The 21,172-nt window shown below is 33.4% G+C and overlaps 1 protein-coding gene across 4 annotated transcripts; it reads left to right on the top strand.

Moving 5' to 3' along the window:
- Positions 1–5,322: 5,322 nt before the first annotated feature.
- LOC105349125 (oxidative stress-induced growth inhibitor 2) lies at positions 5,323–17,267 on the top strand. 4 transcript variants are annotated; one of them, XM_066078665.1, is made up of 6 exons: positions 5,323–5,481; positions 12,043–12,205; positions 13,721–13,857; positions 14,874–15,065; positions 15,396–15,487; positions 16,112–17,267. In XM_066078665.1, exons 2-6 carry the CDS (start codon positions 12,160–12,162, stop codon positions 17,097–17,099), a joined length of 1,455 nt encoding a protein of 484 aa, XP_065934737.1. In that variant the 5' UTR covers positions 5,323–5,481; positions 12,043–12,159; the 3' UTR covers positions 17,100–17,267. The 4 variants fall into 4 exon arrangements, with proteins under 4 accessions (XP_065934737.1, XP_065934739.1, XP_065934740.1 ...); XM_066078667.1 differs by lacking the exon at positions 5,323–5,481 and adding an exon at positions 5,592–5,615; XM_066078668.1 differs by lacking the exon at positions 5,323–5,481 and adding an exon at positions 10,029–10,177.
- The last annotated feature ends 3,905 nt before the right edge of the window (positions 17,268–21,172 follow it).

Raw genomic sequence — 21,172 nt, 5'->3', positions numbered from 1 at the left:
ATGTTTGATTCTAGATCTTGAGTCTGTTTTTGGACACTTTGTCGTGTGACAACATTCTCCATCAGCTGCAATAGTTTTTTACACATACGTACCTTTTGACATTGTTTTAATAATGTTGCAGGTAAAATCAGTGCAATTTCTTCATGCATAATATTGGATGTGCCACGATTAACAATGTCAGCTCAACGACAAGGTGCGGGAAAGCATGTCAACTGCTCGACAAGGTGCGGAAAAGGATTAATAAATAAACTTATGCATAAATATTTTCTGCAAAATCTTTAGAAAAAAACAACACAAATAAAATGATATTTTGTAACGTTTGCATGTGCGTGTGCAAAAGAACAATTGATAAAAATATGTCTTAAATCCGCACCAGACGTAAACAATTATAAGAAGTCGGGGAACCGTGCAAACGGCAGACGTTCCTTAAAATCAGTTTTGAAAAAAATCAGAAATCCGTTTATCTGAATAATTGCCTGTGGTTTTTAACTGAATACCGTAATTGCATGTGGTTTTTTATTTTAAAAAATGCGCATTTTGTGTGATTATGTTAGCTGTTTTCTTCGATCAGGTACTTTGTAAACAAAAAAATGAAGCATGAACTTTAAAATATAAAGTAGTTATGGATTTTTTTTCACAATCGGAAAAAAGTATTAAAGTTTATACAGTGTTGTTTTTGAAATACTAGTATGTGAATTTCTTTTTATGGTAAAGACATGCGCGGATCAAGGTGGAGGGCAACCTAAATAAAGTTATTTATAAACAAAAACAAAAAACAAAAACATCCATCAATGCCTTTCGTTTATGGAAGGGAATTACCGCCAAAATTCTATGTATCTTGCTTTTATTCTTATTATGCTTACTTCTTTATTCTTCATTACATTTACACTTGCATGTCACTTTATTGTTTTCATATTCATGCTTATCCAATTTCACTTTGATTCGCTTTGATCCTTCATTGTTTGCTTAATTCTATGTTGCAATATTCTCTTCTTATTCGTGTAAATTCTTTCTTTTATTTCTGTTACAAACGTGAATTCAAACACGCAAACCATAAAGCACTTTCAATAAAGACGAATACAAGTTGCATGAATTTAATGCTGCATTATGACGCCAGGCGGCAGTGTGTGCTCTACAATTGCTGCTCCCCGAAAAAACCCCAACGTAGCTAGCTAAATGTGGGATGTTTCGCACCATGACATTTCGCTCCAATGTTTATATGTTCAGATCAAGAAATGGAGGGGAGGTTAATGTACTAAGGGATAATTTATAATTTTGTTTGCCGGGGATGGGGTGGGGGGGGGGGGGGGGTAGGTCGAGTTCTATTTTCAGTAGGGTTACTATGTGAATTTAAAAAAGTTAAAATTTTCAAGGGTGGTGGGGTGACTGGACCCCCCTCCTAAAATAAAATAAAATTCTAAGTCTGCGCATCAGTTTTTTATATGAGACGATATAATCTTACAGTTCTCATAATTAGCACCCGTATCATAATTATTATCATCGCAAGCTTGATATGGAAGTCGGTCAATTCAACTATTCATTTAATCCACAGGTGCTTGTGGACTGGACCGTGCACTACCCCCCCCCCCCCCTTTTCTATTTTTTTTTCAAAATTTTTTTTATTTCTTTTATTAATTATCATTAACAACCCCTTATATATGTCTCCAGCCGAAAAATAAAAGAAATATCACGACTTGGTAGCATTTTATAATCACACTCGTTTCCCCTATATATGTCTCCAGCCGAAAAATAAAAGAAATATCACGACTTGGTAGCATTTTATAATCACACTCGTTTCCCCTATATATATAGGGGAAACGAGTGTGATTATAAAATGCTACCAAGTCGTGATATTTCTTTTATTTTTCGGCTGGAGACATATATAAGGGGTTGTTAATGATAATTAATAAAAGAAATAAAAAAAAATTTGAAAAAAAAATAGAAAAAAGGGGGGGGGGGGGTAGTGCACGGTCCAGTCCACAAGCACCTGTGATTTAATCAAGACGACATGTATGAGGTTCATGTCTCTAAGTTACATGTATCATAGCTTATATAAACACCTTCAAATCTAAACATGGACATTCAGTTACATGTACATGATTTATATTAAGATAAACAAACCTACAATAAGCATGGCTGTGAGTGATACATACACATTTTTATCACTTCAAAAATCTGTGTAAACAAGAAGCATACATTATTAATGTTTTGTATTTTGGAAGAAAAAAATATTTTATTTAGAACTTTATATAAGAATTTTTATTAAGATTTGATTTAGATTTTAAACCAAAACGTATAAACAGTCATATCGATATCACATACCGTATTTTAATCTCTTTGCCTGGTTTGTTTTCGTTTACTCATTGTGTAATTAATTCACTGATAATTTAGATTCGTTAATTTTACCGCGTTTACTTCTGCGACTCCACCGTTCTGTGCCGTATCGCAAGAATATAAAATCGCGTGCACCAAACGTAGTTTTCATATCACAAGTTCAAAACTTTTAGAAAAATAAGTGGGATTTTAAAACCTGCAGTTTTAAGTTTTTTAACCCGGAATTTCACGCGGATATTAACTCATCGCATTTAATCAGGAATACACAGTACTGTAGCCTAACGAGAGGTACATAATGATTCATGCAAGTGATAATTTTCACACATACTAGAGTACAAGAAAAGCTACTTCTAAGTATTTCGTACCCCAGTCCTTTTATTGTTTTTCAAAAACATCTTTAAATTTGGTTTAAATTTATTTCTATTTCATCTACATGTTCCACGGGTACCTGTGGACAGAACCGTGCATCATCCGACCTCTTTTCACTTCAAATGAAAATAAAGTCCTGCATGTCGACAAGTACTTATGACATGTTCCTCTTCTAAAAATTAAACGTTCCTGCAAATAATTTGCAAATAATTTGTTACTGCATATATATATATATATACATACGGTACATCATTGCATTGCGGATCTAGAATGAGATCAGATCCACCCCAATGGAAAATTCACACTTATTTAATCAACCAATAAAAAAATTAATACAAAATTGTCTCTCGGACCCCCCCCCCCCCCTCCCTCTGATTTTTTTAGAACCGCGCGGAGGCATTTTACATGTACACAAAAAAATCCGTATCTTTTTAAGTCTGCGTATAGCGTGGCTTGCTATAAGTTAATTATATTAACATGTATTTCATATTCCTATACTAAGCCCTTAATTTGAGATGTTTTCACGAATTTATTAAATTCATGCCATTTGTTAGTTTCGTTTTAATAAATCATCGGGAGCAGCAATTGTAGCGCACACACTGCCGCCTGGCGTCATAATGCAGCATTAAATTCATGCAACTTGTATTCGTCTTTATTGAAAGTGCTTTATGGTTTGCGTGTTTGAATTCACGTTTGTAACAGAGATAGAAGAAAGAATTTACACGAATAAGAAGAGAATGTTGCAATATAGAATTAAGCAAACAATGAGGGATCAAAGAGATTCAAAGTGAAATTAAATAAGCATGAATATGAAAACAATAAAGTGACATGCAAGTGTAAATGTAATGAAGAATAAAGAAGTAAGCATAATAAGAATAAAAGCAAGATACATAGAATTTTGGCGGTAATTCCCTTCCATATTCGTTGGCCCTAATAGGAATAGCGTTTATTTTGTATAGAATTACAAAATAAACATCCATATACCATATACATCGCACATAATAGTATACAAGTTCCAGATATTAACTCTTGTAAATATATATACTTGTGGAATTTTTATTCAATATAATTATGCAACATTGTCGACAAATGACCTAACCTCTACTTAATGATACACACCTTGTGTATTATCAGGTAGAGGGTATGTATTTTTATTATGAGAAAATTATATAACGTCAGGTGACTACGGTGCAACTGTATATAAGATATCAATGGAACCTTGTCTATCATTATTGTATTTAAAGATCCTAATAGACCAGCATACCAACTGAAATTCACACTACAAAAAAGGATCGATATTTGACAATCGATTTAAATGTGCTTTGTACCAATTTTTTTTTAGGTTGGTCTGTAGGTCACAAATTAGAGCATTCATTTTGATGAAATGTCTAATATTACAAATGTGATTATGAAAAGACATTGAAAACATTTTGGTTCCGTAGTACGCGGTTGTATTGTCGGCTAAAAAAAGCGTGCATGTTGGAACGTTTAAAGATCGTGTAATTCATTTCTTTAGTTGAATTTTATTAAATTTTGAAGAAGTTGATTTAAATATTATAGTGTTTCTAAAATATTTTATTCCTCCTGGATTTTCACTGTGATGACTTCTATAAGTTCCTTCAAAAACGCAACTTTTAAAACTTTAATTCAGGAGGTCCTAGAAGTGACGAGGATGATTGAAGCGATTTTACATCTATCTCACGAATATATTTATGATTATAAAATCGGCATTTCAATTGCCTATAGACGATAGGGTGAGGATGGTCGCTTGTATCGTGTATTCATGTGCGGATCTAGATAGAGAGGGGGAAGGGTCCGGACCCCCCCCCCCCCCCCCCCCGAAAAATTCGGGCTTCACGGGACGTTATCACGTGACCAATTTAGTTCATATCCCAGTGAACTTTTTAACTTGTTGTTTAGTTCTTATTTAATTTCGTGGATCAACACAAAAACGAATTCCATATATTGATTTGTATCCAACGAATATTGATGAAACCACAGTTCACAATCAGTAATGCTTGTGGACGTGTACGAAGTAGTCAAACCACACACTTGTTTCTATCATTATCATATTACATGTATAAAGTATAGTAGAAAAGTTCTTCAATCGCTGGATTTTTACTAAATACACGAAGTTATTACTTACTTTCGATTTAAAAAAGTTAAAGTACGTTCATATGTACAATTATGCATACAAAAGAAGATACACTGTACCAGTGCATAGTAAGGTTATGAATTAGAGCATGTACCAGTCATTGATTCTGAAGAAATGAAATAATTATATATGGCAGACTTCATAGTGAGAAGAGACCTTGAAAATATATTATAATTAACAGTGAAACTAAAGCCTAAAGGAATTAAAGGAATGCTACCCCCCCCCCCTTCCACGGCCCACGGATTAGGATTTTTGGGAGATGCTGCCCTCCCCCTCTCCCCCTTTCAAAAACCGATGATACGTGACACAGGCACCTGGCGTAGGGTATATATTTTTTAATATGAGAAAAATATATAACGCCAGGTGTCTGTGCTACGTGACTGATCGCTGTTAAAAGACAGAAGAATGTCCGCCCCCGCCCCGCAAATAAAAAAAAAGTTACATCCGCCACGCATCAACAGGTTAGATAACTCTATATTTTTGAAATGGAGTTCATGATGTGGGACAAAAAGTGGAAGAGCCCAAAGTGTGTATAAAAGGGGGCTGTGGTGACACGCTTCCAGGGGTGTCCAACGTCGGTGAGCGGCAAAACAGTGCCCCTGCTAAAACAGAAAACTGGGAAGGTAGGTTACTGTCAATGTTTCTGTTAAAACATGTGTTTGTTCATTCACGATGATGCTGCTTTTTCCTTCACCGGTGAAACACCAAAGCATGGTTACGTTATGTAAAATTCTGACGCTGAATTACAGGCAAAATGGTGAATATGTGATTTTTTTTATCGATTCTTATCACTTTATCTGTTGACTTTACCGATGGATTTTTTGAAATGTTTGTTTTATTATTCAGTTGTGTCTAAAGACATGATAAAGTATCCGTTATAATGGTCATAATGAGAAGGCAACTCTTAAAAAAATTTCATCATCATTTTGTCATAAATTATAGTTTTGAAAATTATTGTAATTAGCATGATTAGTGAACTACAAATGACTTTACGATGTAAAAAAGCAAAAATCTATGTATTGTTAATCAGTTATTGACAAAATACATGTACCAGTTCACAAGTAGGCTATTGATCAGAAGCATGAGAACAGATATTATATATACATGGGTAAAACCCGGTTTTGCAGATATCCATTCAATTTCTTTAAAAATAAAAAGGATGGAGAAAAAAATGCAGTATGCTGTTAATTTAAATTATGATGTAAGCCTACGGTATATTGTTTTAAAATTATTGCATGATTATTTCCATAGTGTACAATGCATCGGTTCGAATCATCATTACTTTGTAATTTACAACAAGTGTGAAATAACATGATACACTTTTTAAAAGGTGGCGAAATGATCTTGTGCACATCATGTTTGTTATTCATAGTACAGACTATGATCATGACCCAGTAATTTGATGCAAGGATGTTAATCTCCTCAATGCAGCTAAGGAAGGAAATTGAAGCACATTAACTAAACAAGTTTTAGGTACATTAATTTATAAAAAGAGTCAATAACCTTCAAGTAAGATTGAATTTCAAAATTCTCTTTTGACTCTCTCTCTCTCTCTCTCTCTCTCTCTCTCTCTCTCTCTCTCTCTCTCTCTCTCAATTTGAATAGATTTTCATTTAAAATAAAGAATTTAATGACATCCAATTTTATGACTGGCATATGATGAATACATAAAATCATCAAAATTTTAAGATATTTTCCAGGAGTAAATCGATGATAACAATTTTTTTAAGGGTGGGTATATGGAGGGTTTGCATGCATTACATGGTCAGAAATCCAGTCATTTTGTAGAAGAACCTCTGGCTTGTTTTAAGTAATATTGCCAAGCTGAACATCCTCAAAGACCTCACCCACAAAAGGTGTTGCCGCTATTGTAAAAGATTTACTCCCGTCACTTGTGGTCTTTTCTGTTTGCTCATGCAGTGCATATAATCCCTTGATTTTACTTTAAAATATGCAGGTAGCATCAAAAGCTAGCATACCAAAAATAGTTTTAAAGAATGAATAGAGAGTTTAAATTTGAGGCTCAAAATTAACTCTATCATTGTTCAAGTCATCCATTGGCTTTGAGTTCTATCTTCTGGCAGCTAGCTGAAAAACTTGATATCATCATGAATTGGCGTTTTTACATCTTTCCTTTCCGGATGACTGCAGGTTTCTGCTTTGGTATATATATTTAGCAAATTTTTACATCAAACTTTTCTCTTTAGGTTAAAAATGCAGAGTTTTTGACTGGTTTCTTAATGGATTGTTACAATTTTAAGAAAGAAAATAAGGGCACAGCTACATTTAAATGGAAAAAGTTTCAAAAAACAGATATTGGTATATTGTTAATTTTTTGTGTAGCGATCAGATGAAGAAGAAACTTTTATTGCTCTATGCAAAAATCACTGCATTAAATATATATTAATATGTTTCAATCATAAAAAACCATGAATATTGAATATGGTGGGTGTAATTCTAACAAAATTAAGGCATGCATGAATATGGTCATCTTCAGTGAAGTATTTATGAGTAAAATATGTTATGCCAAATCAATTACCGGTATCTTGTGATATACTTGTCAACAACTTTACATCACAGCTCCTTGTTTATGATTAAACTATACATGTATTTCACAATTATAAATGTACACTCTATAGTATTATACATTCATCAAAGAGATGAATATTGCAAAATGTAAAAGGGATTTGGGAATTTTTTTTTTTTTCATCATTTTCAGATTTTTCTGTTACTGATCTTAAAAGAAAAAAAAAACAAGGTTAAACAAATTAAAGGTAGAAGTCTCTCAGTCATGTCCTGAATGAGTGACCAGTAAGTGTGATAATGTCAAGTGTGTATTGACAACACGTGTACACTGTTGGTTAAGGGGAGGGACCAAGGTATTGATTGACAAATACTCGGTACAAGCAATTTCATTCTAAATGTTTAAAATGCAGAGCGATTTTTAATCTCAATTTTTTTTACTTTTCCTCTTTGGCTGCTGAACTGTAAGTAGCATATGAAAAATATTCTGTAAGATAATTCTTATAATTAGTCTAGAAAAAAAATAACTTTTTTATGCAGAAGGAAGGGGGTGGGGCTAATTTACATGTGTACATACTGTTATGCATGTTATATATGTGGAATTTGAAAACATTTTCCATAACAGTAAACAAAATTGAAATTTTAAGTTACTCTAGCAAAATTTTCCAATTTAAAGATAATTTTATAATTAAAGCAAATACAGCGATGTGAGATTCTGACTATTATTAAGTACTGTACGTGTATATGTAAAATGTTAAACTGTATACTATACATTTGTATGGATATACCATTGAATAGCTGCCTTAAATGAATTTAAAACCTAGCTGTCAGGAGATTGAATCATCTCTGTGAATGCACATCGAAACATTGATATTGAACATACTGGTAAATAAATCAATAATAATCAAGTCCCATGATTCAATAAAATACAGAAGAGTCTGGCTATCACTATCTATATTATAGAGATGCTAATTATCCAAGAGGTTAATAAAGATTATAAACCTATGATGTAATAACCTAGAACTTGAATTATAAATGTAATTTATCAACCTCAAGTTGAGAATTTAATATCCCGGTATAGAGAAAAAGAATAGTTATTATCTGAGTATATCTTAACTTTGTTCTACATGTAGCTACCAGGTATTTATTTTATGAATGTATACTATATATATATATGTGTGTTTTGTGGAACCAAACCTCAATACTCTGTTAAATGGTTATCTTATTAGTCCTTATTGACAACAACTATAAACTTTCAGGTTCTTTGAGGTAAAAAATGAAGATTGTAAGCTACATACACACATGCAGTTTATAACCCCCCCCCCCCCCCCCCCCCCCACACACACACACACACACAAAAGTGACAAATGTGAAAAAGCCCATTGGAAGTGGGCATGAATTATTTGTAAAATTAAAAAACTCAAACAAGCTGGCTCATGGTCAATAGGGCTGCATGGTCATTAGTGTGAAGTCGTAAACTTGGATTCAAACAGCAACCATTCTCAATAGGACTGGTCATGAATGTGCAGTCGTAAAGGGATTCAAACAGCAACCATCTCAATAGGACTGGTCATGAATGTGCAGTCGTAAAGGGATTCAAACAGCAACCAATTCTTTATTCATTACCTGAATAACATCTGGTCACATTTAGTAACAACAGAATTGATCCAAAACAACAATTTCTCAATAAGGCCACACCAATATAATTTCTTGTTCGTTGGACCCCACATGCTTGTACACCATGTACTAAGATAAAACTTTACAAATGAGATTATCATTAATTCCCCTTATTCAGAAAAATCTGCACTGTTTTCTATTTCTGCTCTCTTTTCCTTATTTTAAATAGTTTTAATTTATAAATCAGAAACAAGAAGAAAAATATAATCGTCTGCACAATTTTTTTTATCTACTGCCCAAAAATTTTGGCTACAAATATAATAATTTTATTATTTAACTGTCAAATACTCATACCTTTTTTCACTGGCTGTCCAACGAACAAGAAATTATATTGGTGCGGCCTGACTTGTTCATTGCCTGGCTGCATTAGTCTCGTACAAGAGAAGTTCTCCATATAAATTATTTGTTTGCTGGAGAGAATGAAGTCAACTATGCATCATTTCATATAGCATCATAATTTGTTGAAGCTATACAAGAACTAGCTCTGCTTTAATGGTAGGAAGGATTATATACATGTAGGTATGGAGTCTCAAAAGATATTTTTCTATTATAAAATATAAGTTATTTTTATTCAAATACAAGGATCGAGGTTTAACATACACTTAGCTAGGATTTAAAGTACTTGCATGTAACTAGCATTAAGGTAATAATAGATAATCATTTATATGAATCAATTTACAGTTAATGCTCTTATCTTTCACTGAATTATTAATTTGTGATGTTTTATTGTTTGTCAGTATCTATTGGAAATCATATTGTATGGGTCAAATTAAACCTAATCATGAGTAACCTAGCAGTTACATGTATTTATATATACAGTATGTACTCTTTTGAGACAACAAAAGAAAGTTCAAAATGTCGAAATCAATGAAAAATACGGTCACTATATGGAACAACGAAGTTTAATCATTCATAACTGGTCTACTTTGTGGGGGCATTTAAAATACATTAAATGTTTGATCTGATTTTGCCTGTGGGACATTCTCTAGGTTCCCGACGTGTGTCAAATTATAGAACTTGTCACAGAAGGCTTAATTAAACATTTATTTTAAGGCCAGGGGAATTTTTTAAAAGGCCTTGTCCATGTGCTTGTAGTGTGCTCGTGAATAGTTCACAATAGTAAGTACCAGTAAACGTGATTTATGTACCGGTAGGAAGGAAGAGAAAGAGGATATTATTATATATATTAATTTATATGTAAGTGGATGGTGTACTGATTACTGGTATTTATTATTCTAAAATTTTATGCAAAGATTATTTCTTAAAGAGTAAAACTGGAACAAAAATAGAAACTATTTTGTCTATGTAAATGTACTACGGGTATCATCATTTTAAAAAAGGGTTTTTTTTTTTAGGGGGGGGGGGGTGGTTAAAGGAGTTGTCTGTAAAATAGAATATAGATGCAATATATGAGTAAATGTCTATTTGATTTAATGTGTGAATATTTCAATGGGACGAGAAGTGCATGCTAGATGATATATACACACAGTGTGGGATGAGACAGGGCAGATATTAAGGGCATTGGCAACGAAGTGCTCCGGATTTAAAAATTCCGCACCTGCATTTTCTCTTTTAAACAATGAATTAGAGTTACCCCTCTTGAATTGTTTTCCAACTGGGAGTAGTCTCCCGTAATATGAGCTCTTTTTGAATATTATGGTAAAAAAGCAGTGTTTCCGAGGTAAACAAAATATGTCATCACTGTCATGTATAAAGATGAAGCGATATTTATGTATCGCTCTGCGTCAACAATCAGGCTACATGTGTCTCAGAAAAGAGAGGAGCAAATTCCTATATGGCAAACATTGTGAGAAAGATTTTAAATGACCTTTCGTTTTCTTATTTACTATTGACATACGACCGAGGAAGGGGGGGGGGGGGGGTCAGACCTATCGCAACATCTTTAAGATATTGACGAGCGAAATAAAAAAAAAAAGAAGTGAACCAAACATTGATTAACTCCCATTCTCTTTAACAAAAGACAGTAGACCGAGAGTCTAAATTCATTTATTTTCATACCTATTGTTTTGATATTATAGTACAATACACACATATACATATATATATGCATGAAATATTATATACACATCAACTATTCATAGCTGCTTTATTTTGTGGACAATGAGATTATTTCTAAATTAAACTGACCTCATTGCTAAGTCAGAATTTTCAATGACTCACATTTTAATTATTGATTTGTAAAAGAGACATTTCTGACAATATATAATGAGTTACTTTTGCTCTCTTAGAGCACGCCTAAAGGCTAACTAGGAATTCAAAAATATTAGAACCTTCTTCTCTCTTCATACCTCAAAGATAAGTACCGGTATAGATAATTGTTAATGATCTGTATTATTTACTGTGTGTGTGTACAGTGACAAAATCAAGGACGGTAACTCTTGAATAGGAAAGAGCAAATTTAGGTTCATACTTTTCTGAAAATATTCGCCCTATATTTCATTATCAGTAGGATATCATATAAAATCGATTTACAATAATATGTATCATTTAATTTATAATCACATATCTTACCCATAAAAAAATTGCTCCTTTCAAATATTTATTATTGGGATTTGTTCCTTGAATTACATTGAAATCAATGTTGAATGCGAAATTAATATTTTTGGAAATATTTTTTTAATAAGGATGGAAAGAGGGGTCTCTATTGTCTGTTGTTGTCTATATTGACACGTATAAATTCATTTAAGAATTTATGAAAAATTTTGTCCAGAAACCAGGAAGGTTGCCAATGCCCTTAAATGTCTCATCAAGATAGCTCACAGTGTTCAGTTGCATATTGAAATGTACATATTAAATTCAAACTACATGTAGATACTATTCTCTTATATGCATGCCTTTATATATTTTATTTGAATACATTAAAGATTTGCAATCCATGTTATATGGTTTTACAATTGATTAAGGAAAAAGGTTTTATTTTGATATTTGGCGACAACTGTAAGGAATATTTTTTTTAATTGCAGACAGGTTAAAGCAGTGCGACATCTGTATAAAAATGGGTTGCTGAGTTGAAGAAAATAGTATCAGGATCATTCCGCTTACAGGTTCTGAGAGCAAGATTAAAGTGAAGAAGGGACAAAATGCCGTCCAGTACATGTTCCCAGTACAAAGAAGTTGTCATTGTTGGTAAGTGCAGGATTTGATATACACAATTTTGAATTTTGAGTGATTGCCAAAAACTGTTTATGTTTTCCAGAAGTTAAGAATTATTATTATGTAAGGATTTTGTAAAAATTTAAATCCAGGTCATACATGTATTTAGAGAAAGAATTAAGAAAAAAAAATCCTTTTTCAAAATTTGGTTTTGTCACGCTGTGTAAGAAAAGATTATACTTATTTGCATGCAAATATCTAATATCAAGTATTTGTCTAAATAAAAGGACTTGTATTGCTTTTCCCATAAACATTACATTTTAAAACCTTTAATTCACAGTTTATACATGTACTAGATATATCGAAGACAAGTCTATAAAAAGAAATTTGTTAAATTAGCAATATTTTTGTGGGAATATTTTTCATTTAAATACATCAACAGGTCCTTTTAATGTATTAATTTATTGATGATCAGAAGTTAGGAATTATAAAGAGGGGATTTCATAGGAATTTAATCTATTAAAGCCATCTTTAATACACAATTAAAGAAAGCGAAGGATGACTTCGGCTATGTCACATTATGTTTGAGCTAGAGACTAATACCAAAGGATTTTATTAAAATTATGTTCGCATATTGCATTTTGTAATAATACACACACAAGAAAATTTAAAAGATCTTAAATAATAAGTGTATAAGGCAAATAAGTGTTTATTTATTCAAGTAAATTTTCTTTTCAGAGTTACAGTCAGTTTGCATGCTAGTTGCAGGTCTTTAGCTCCCGGTCTGAAAAAATTTGGATGGGCGCCCCATGTTGTTCATCCGAATTTTTTCAGACCGCGCGGGAGCTACAGACCTACAGGTATTTGCATGCATAAGTTTGATGGCAATTTAATTTCAAAAATATTCTTGCATTGGCAATGATAATCTTGATATCTAAATGTTTATGACCATGACCTGAATAAATGATACATGCAGCCATTATATGTATAAAGTTAAATGTTTCTAATGTTTTTTGAAATGTTTAAAATATTTTCTTATAAAACTTGAAATTCTGCATGTATTTAATAAAAGTATAAAATGGGTCGAAATGTTTCTGTACATGGTATATTAAATCGATATCAATTAATAAGCTATATAGTATTTTATTTATCTTGTGATGTCATTAATTGAGTTCCTTTGTACACTTTTTTTTATGGGAAAGCAAGTCAGAAATAGACAGCATGAAATGGGGATATTGATTTAATTGTCACAGTTGTAACACTGACTATTATATACAGTGTACACAGTATAGAATCCCATTGACAGTGCGAAATTCCCTTCAAAGAAATAAATAAATACAATCTACAAAAATCAAAACTTTTTAACTACAGGTATATAGTTGTAAGTTTCTCAGTTTCTCATGCAGATGTGGGGGAGGGGGGGGGGGGGGGGGGGGGGTGGAGTGGATATCATATCTTACAAGTTACGTATTAGTACATTGAGCGAATACACCTATTCATGTGATCAAAATCAACTTGAGTGACTGATTTAAATATTATCCCCAACAGGAAATGGTCCCTCTGCCATCAGTTTATCCGTCTTCCTCTCTGGGTACCGACCCTATTATAAGGGGGGTACACACTCCAACGAGTACCTCAATGAAAAACTCCAGAAGATGAACCCAAAAAAATCCATAGTAGACCAGGTAAGAGCACTCACAGCCAAGTGGTAGGTGTGTGTGTGTGTTTGTTTGTGTGTGGAGGGGGAGGAGGGAGGTGGACGGAAATAAAATACAATGCTGTGAAAGTGAAAGTGAAACTTGGTTGAAGGTTAACTATAGATTATTAGAAATGCATTTTTTCTCCTCCAAGCCATAGAAAAAATAAAAAAAGAAGGAATGGAAAATATGAAATAGAATTATTAATGTGAGCTGCCATTGGTAGGCATTTTCATTTTCCAGTTCAGTGGTTCTACAAATTTAGATAAACTGCCCCAACTCTGTTTATCCTTGATTGTTTATTTCCAGCTGCGACATGAGGGAAATTTTCCCTTCCTGTTAGACTATAGGATAAGGCTCTGTTATTGGCAGGACCTTGTCAATTTATACAAGATTATTAAGTAATGGTGTAGCTCATATTTGAGGGAACTAGTGGATTGTTCACATATAATACATATCAACAGGTTTTCAAATCAGCACTCTCCTAAACAATGTTCTGCTTTCCCTTACCCAGGTACTGTAAATTCCTTATAGTACGTGAGTACTTAATTTCGCAATCCCGCTGGTTTGTATCAAATGGTGGGAATATAAAATTGTGGAATTTTTTTTTTTTTTCTTATGGTAAAAAAAATCTCAACTCTCAGAAAATAACTGCAGGATTTTAAAAACACCGGAGGGTGCTTCTCGCGATTTTATGCAGATATTAATTCCTCATGTTTAATAAGGAATCTACATTATTATATGATATATATGTTAGATGAAGGATAAGACTTTTCCCCTTTTAATGTATGGATGTGTGAATGTATGACATAAAAGGAGGGAGGGTTGTCTATGTTTTCTCTCTTATAATTTATAAACCTTTGTTACATTGACTTGTAATTTGCAACAATAAAAAGCATTTTTCAAATGATTTTTTGACTTCTATTAATTTCCTCCTTTCAATTGTCTTTCTTTCAGCATCGTTAATTTTTCATGTATTAATTTGCTGATGTCACGATCTTCAGGATTTGTCCTTCTTAGCCGAGGGGCTTGAAGGCCGCTCCCCTAACCCAGTCGCTCTCCTTCTTGACGCCCTCTGTAGGCCAGATGCTGATCTAGGAGTAGACAACCCATCTCTCTTGGAATGGAAGTTTGAAAAGGAACATGCAATTGACCATGTGGTCTTAGGAAAAGGCAAAGCTGGTGGGGCATGGCAGGTAAAATATATATTATTAACTTACATGTACATTATCTTAATGGTATTAAGGGGTAAATTAAATAAAAAATTTAGCAATATGGTAAACTGTGCAGAGAGGAAAAAGACGGGGGATATTAAGAGAAAATTTACAAGTGTTCTCTTAATGAAAAAAAAAATGAAGGTGCATGCATATTATACCCATGTAAAATGAAAATTTAGATAAGACCCCAGGAATAAAAAATTAATGAAAAGTAACATACCCTTCATAAATTCTCAAATTTAATTTTTTACTTAAATCATTTGTTTTGTACCGTATATGGTTCATGCACCATGAACATTTCTACTTCAGAACATGGATGGATCCATGCAGACACTGAGCTTTGCCAACTGGATGGAACTCCCCTCCCTAAGCTTCAAGGAGTGGCAGAATTCACACCACAGGTACAGATATTGATCTTAAAGTAAAAATACTCTGATGCTCGTATTTATAAATGCTTTTGGATGATGACAATCTTATTGAATACTTGTGCTGCTTTTAAGAAGAAACAATTGGAACGAATTTATAATGGTTCTAAATATAAAGATACTCTGCTTCCCACTGTTCATAATTATAAATGTTTTTGCATGATAATAATCTTGATAAAAACTTGCGGAGTTTTAGAAAAAGGCACAATTTAAACAATAAACAATGTATTGCAGTCTAATCTGTATGTCCTATTTATTCACCTACACCCCCTCCTCCTCAAAAGCAAATATTTATTACCTATAAAAAGAGATAGCATTCTTAGAAAAAGACGTGACTGATATTCTTCAGACACCCTATATTTGGGTAAACTTTTAAACAGCATGCACTCTAAAAAGAAGTCAGTTATTGTGTCAGCAAATACCTGTTATCAATGAGTGAGGTCAGACATGTTTAAATTTGTTTGTTCAGGCTTATCAAGATAATTCTGACCCGGGAAGGACACATTTTAACACCTTTCTATTATTAACCCTAAAAATAGATTTACACTTGGTCATATTTCTAGCACAATTTAAAACCAAAACTCATTTGCCTTCTTGTAGAGATGAAAGCCATGCTCACAATGGAAGAGCCACTGTTGCAGATGTGAGAAGATACTACAGCGATTTTGTTGAAGAACGAGGACTTCAGCCATATTTCAGGGACCAATATGTTGTTACATCCATTCAGAAAAAGTTCTATACCAACAAGGATGTTGACTCAGAAAGTGGGGAGGTAGAACCTTGTAAATGTAGGTACAAAAACCATGGCTTCCTTTGGGAGGTCAGAGGTTATTGTTACCTTGGTGATAGTGAGGGGGACAGAGAGGAGTTCTGTTATTGCACCAATAATGTGGTGGTAGCTACAGGAACATTTGACATCCCCAACAAATTGGGTATTCATGGGGAAAACTTACCTTATGTTCTACATTCTCTTGAAGAAGTGGAGCATGTTTTATCCAACAAAAAGAAGAAGAAATCCCAGGATCCAGTGGTCATTGTCGGAGCAGGACTAAGTGCAGCGGACGCTGTGATCATGGCTCTGAAAATGAAGCGGCCAGTAGTTCACGTATTTAGACGTGGAGCTAACGATTCTCAACTGATCTTCAAGAAATTACCAGCAGCAATTTATCCAGAGTATCATACTATCCATTCAATGATGAAAGGCAAAACCATTAACCCCCTGTACAAACCTTACCCAAATCACTCTTTGGTGGAGCTAAAGGAAGACAACCATGTTCTGATACAGACGACATCGGGAGGCGACATCTTGTCATTGGATGCCTTCTATGTGGCGATTTTGATTGGAGCATGCCCAGATCTGTCATTTCTTCCACACGATGGTAAAAACCTCGGTGTAATACCGCGCTTTCCCATTGACAGTAAGCATAATCCCATTCACGTGGACCCATATTCTTACCAGTGTGTCGCAGAAACCGGACTATTTTCAATGGGACCATTAGTAGGGGACAATTTCGTACGCTTTGGATTGGGTGGATCGTTAGGCATTACGAATCATTTATTGCTCACAAAGAACAAACAAACTCAGTAAATATGTGCAATACTCCTTACAGTGATGTATGGTTGTGATAATCCAATTTTTAACTTATTATGAACAGATCTTCTTAGTACTTACATGTATATTAAAGGTCTTATATACCTCAATTCACTGATCTGCCAATGATTTTGTTATAATTTTTTTACATTAAAAAATTGTTTCTTTTTAAACCTTCAGTGTTTATTTTTATCTTTGTAATGAAATAAATTTTACAACAAATGCAAGTCATGTTAAAAAATAAATTCAAGTAATTTTTTGTTTGATAGATCAGGCAAAAATGTCTGATAAAAAAATAAAAAACGACTTTACATGTGATGAATACAAGTATATTGGGGCTTTGCTTATAAAATGTTGATAATTCCCCCCCCCCCCCCCCCCCCCCCCCCCCCCCGCTTTGGTGGATGGCCAAAAAAACATGCACACAAGGCCCGTCCCCCACCCCCTTGAATTTAAAGTGTTAGAATGACCAATGTCCTGTATAAGATCTTCAGTATGTTTAGTCAGCATCAGTACATGTATACATGTAATAAATTTCTCTCTGGTGTTGCAACAAAGATGCCTTTATGCTTAATATGCCTGTTTCTCTATTTTTAATTCTTATATGCGTTCTCTTTCTGTATGAAACAGGATACTCTCGTGTGATATGTTCTGCGCTATCGAGCTATTGCATATGGGTTACAAACATTATCTGGAGGATGCACAACTTATTTTGATCCAATATGGGTAGAAATTCCATTGCTATAAATAAATAATTATATTCGAGAAGTTCTTGAACAAAAAAGTGTAGAGCAATTCGTACCTAAAATTTGTATTTTACATGTACATGTAACACTGTAAATGCTCGGGATTTGTGCTTAAACGCCGTGTTGCTTAATACTGAATCACACATGTGATGTAAACGGAAGAACCTAATCGATTTGCATCATCGCATTTTTATTATAAACTATATATAACAATTAACAACTAAAAACTGCATGTGATCCAAGCGAGGTTTGCATTAAAAATTTTAATTATACGAACACGAATTAAAGCAAGATGTAATAAGGAACCATTCTTGACTCTTGTGGAAGACCATTACAGCCGATACGTGATCTGACAAATTCAAACACCACAAATGCAATGAGGGACAGAAAGTCCAGTCAATTAGGATAAAAATGGCAAAATGGCGGTAAAGCCTGATGAGCACCTTGAAGAACTTAACAGACTAACAAGCATCCAAGAAACAACTAACAGGTGATAAAGGAGAAGACCAACATAAAAATGGGGCTACGGGCCAAATAGCTGACAAGTTGCTTACTATTTTTTTTTAATTTTAGCTTGTTCTTTGTTAGTCGTAGCAATCATTGACCTTATGTTCTTCATATTTTAATTCAAGGTCGCCTACTGTAACTTCAACATCAGGTTCAGGGTTCAAGGTTTGTTGAGTGTTTCAAGGCCACTGACCCAAAGTACAATAAACACATTACTACATGTGGTATACCAATTGACAGATCAGGCTCGAGTATTACCGGGTTTTTTTTTAAATATAAAATATAGTTTTATTTTGCTATAAGTAATCACAAGTTGCATATTTCACAATCTTTTCCCGTTCTTTGAATGCTAAAGAGGTAAAAGCAATTTCATTAAAATCTGTGCCACTTCTATGGATGAACAATCTATTCAAAATCTAAAGCGTTTCAGTTCAGCCACGAATGGATACAAAATCCCTGATGGGGTGCTTTGAAGATCAATTTTATTGATTTGGAATAGAACTCGCGCAGCCAGATCCACTTAACGGAATAATTGACATGTATATTATTTTTTAAGAGTTTTTTTTTTAGGGGGGGGGGTGTTAGCAATTTAGTTCCATTAAAAAGCAAATAAACTAGAAATGGTTAATAATTGAGGTATAAGTATAAAGTAATTTAATTGTTTTTTAAATTTTTTATTCGAGTTTTCCACGTTTTTTAAATTATTAATCATGATGTAAAACCATTTTTGTTATGTTGATTTGAAATGCATCCATTATATATTCAAATAAACTATTCTGAGCCGATATTTCGCCTACACAAATGTAAATGTGCATAACAAGTATTACAAATTAGCAGAGATGGATGCAGAAATATATCAATTGATCTTATAAAATAACCAAGTAAAATATATCAGATGACTGATCGGATTAAATTCATGCACTAAATAACTTAATGACAATTTATAAAGCAAAAAATCACATTAACATACTGTTTTGGCAGACACCAGTCTTTTGACTTTCAATTTTAATAACGTCATTAAAAGACATACACGAAATTGGTAGAAATGGGAAAATTTCTTTGATCTCTCGTTTAATTATATTCTTTATACCATTTTTAGTTCAACGAGATGGAGTTGGGGGAGGTTATTCTATACCCTCGCGTCGGCATCTGGACCTGGTTAAAGTTTTTGGAGCAGGTCTTGTATCCAAGTTATTGCATGTCTTATCTCCACCAAACTTGCATGGATCATGCATCTAGACCTACTTATGGACCTGAAAGACTTGGATGTTGAATATGGGTCATGAATTTCAGATGCTGAAGGAGGTGTAAAGATGTAAAGAACAGGTTAAAGTTTTTGGTGTAAGTGCCCTTTTATGGCAATATCTAAATTATTACTGGTCGTAACTTGCATGGCTAGTGCATCTTGTGATACTGATCGATGCACTCCACAGCCTCAGATGCTGAATATGACTCATTGGTTTCGGATGCTGGATAAGGTTAAGATTTTTGGAGCTAGTTAAAGTTTTTGGAAGAGGTGCCCTTTAATAGGCAATTCTTAGTTGTTTTTTGTTCAATCTTTACCAAATTTGAATTGATGATGCACCTTGTGATACTTATGCACTTCACAGACGTGGATGCAAAATCTATTCCATAGGGTTCGGATATGCTGAAGGAGATTAAGATTTTTGGAGCTGGTCAAGAGTTTATGCAAATAATACACATGTACTACTTATTCAAACTTGCAAAGTTGATTTAAGGTTTAAGATTTTGGAGCAATTCAAATTGCATTTGTGTCTTGGAGCAGGTTAAATTATAAAATGAAGTAAATTCTGCTCATACCTAGTCAGTCTTACAGTATCCAATATTTTATTAAAGATCATTTAATTTATGATTTTCATATATGATAAAGGTGGTCTCATAAAGGTGATGCCTCGTCTCGGTGAACTTTGTAATCTGTGATTACTTACGTTTATAAAAGTTAATAGAAAGTTAAAACTGCATGTTGATTTCTGTTTATTTTTAACGAAGCTAATATCTGCCAAAAATAAATCAGTTAATGTGATATCTTTAACGAATAAAAAGTAAGAATAATATATTAAGTTATTTATTGGTCCATTGGTGCGAGAATTTTAAGTCTGACATACCCTATTTGATTTAAACCCTATTAACTTTGATTAGCAATGCAAAATGTCATGGTTCTGAACTAGCAATAACAGTTTCGTGCGTAAAATTTGTGTGGGTGAAACATTGAACCGAAATAATTTATTTGCTTTTCCTAGATGTACATGCACACCTCCAATCAAAATATTAGAGTTTTACATTATTATTAAACAATTTTACAAACTAGTTTTCTTAATTTGTTCATATATATTAATTCTTGCTTACACCTTCTAATGTCAATAAAAAAAATCAATATCCATAAATCATACTTCAATGATTTGGGTATAAAATTGAACCATTCATCCTCAGAATGTGGCCACCTTCTTACCTAAAAGGGGTCATGGTATTCATAATACCCAGTAAATAAACTTAAAATTCCTTCACACTAGCTTGCCGTCAATTAATCGAAATATGTGCGTCTTTTAATTCAATAGTACCTACGTATGCATCCCTCCAACCCAATTCATTTCTGACCTGTCTAATTACTTTTGACATGCGGTAAATAAACAATGCATTACATGTACTGGAACCAACTAAGTTATTTATAAAGATTCCCAATTCAAAAACACGATACAACAAGTATTCTATTATATGATCATGTACAATCATTCCTGTCGACAGTTCTTGTAGAAAGAAATGGGACTTGAAAGATATGGACCAGACAAAACTTCTCTT

This window comes from Magallana gigas, chromosome 3, assembly GCF_963853765.1.
Source record: "Magallana gigas chromosome 3, xbMagGiga1.1, whole genome shotgun sequence".
NCBI lineage: Eukaryota > Metazoa > Mollusca > Bivalvia > Ostreida > Ostreidae > Magallana > Magallana gigas.
This window is presented reverse-complemented; position numbering and strand designations above follow the sequence as displayed.

Bases quoted from the DNA above. Each gene is read 5' to 3' on its own strand.
- LOC105349125 (XM_066078665.1), top strand. From the start codon at position 12,160: ATGCCGTCCAGTACATGTTCCCAGTACAAAGAAGTTGTCATTGTTG. The intron at 12,206-13,720 runs GTAAGTGCAGGA...TATCCCCAACAG, and splicing joins CAAAGAAGTTGTCATTGTTG to GAAATGGTCCCTCTGCCATC. The intron at 15,066-15,395 runs GTAAAATATATA...TTTCTACTTCAG, and splicing joins AAGCTGGTGGGGCATGGCAG to AACATGGATGGATCCATGCA.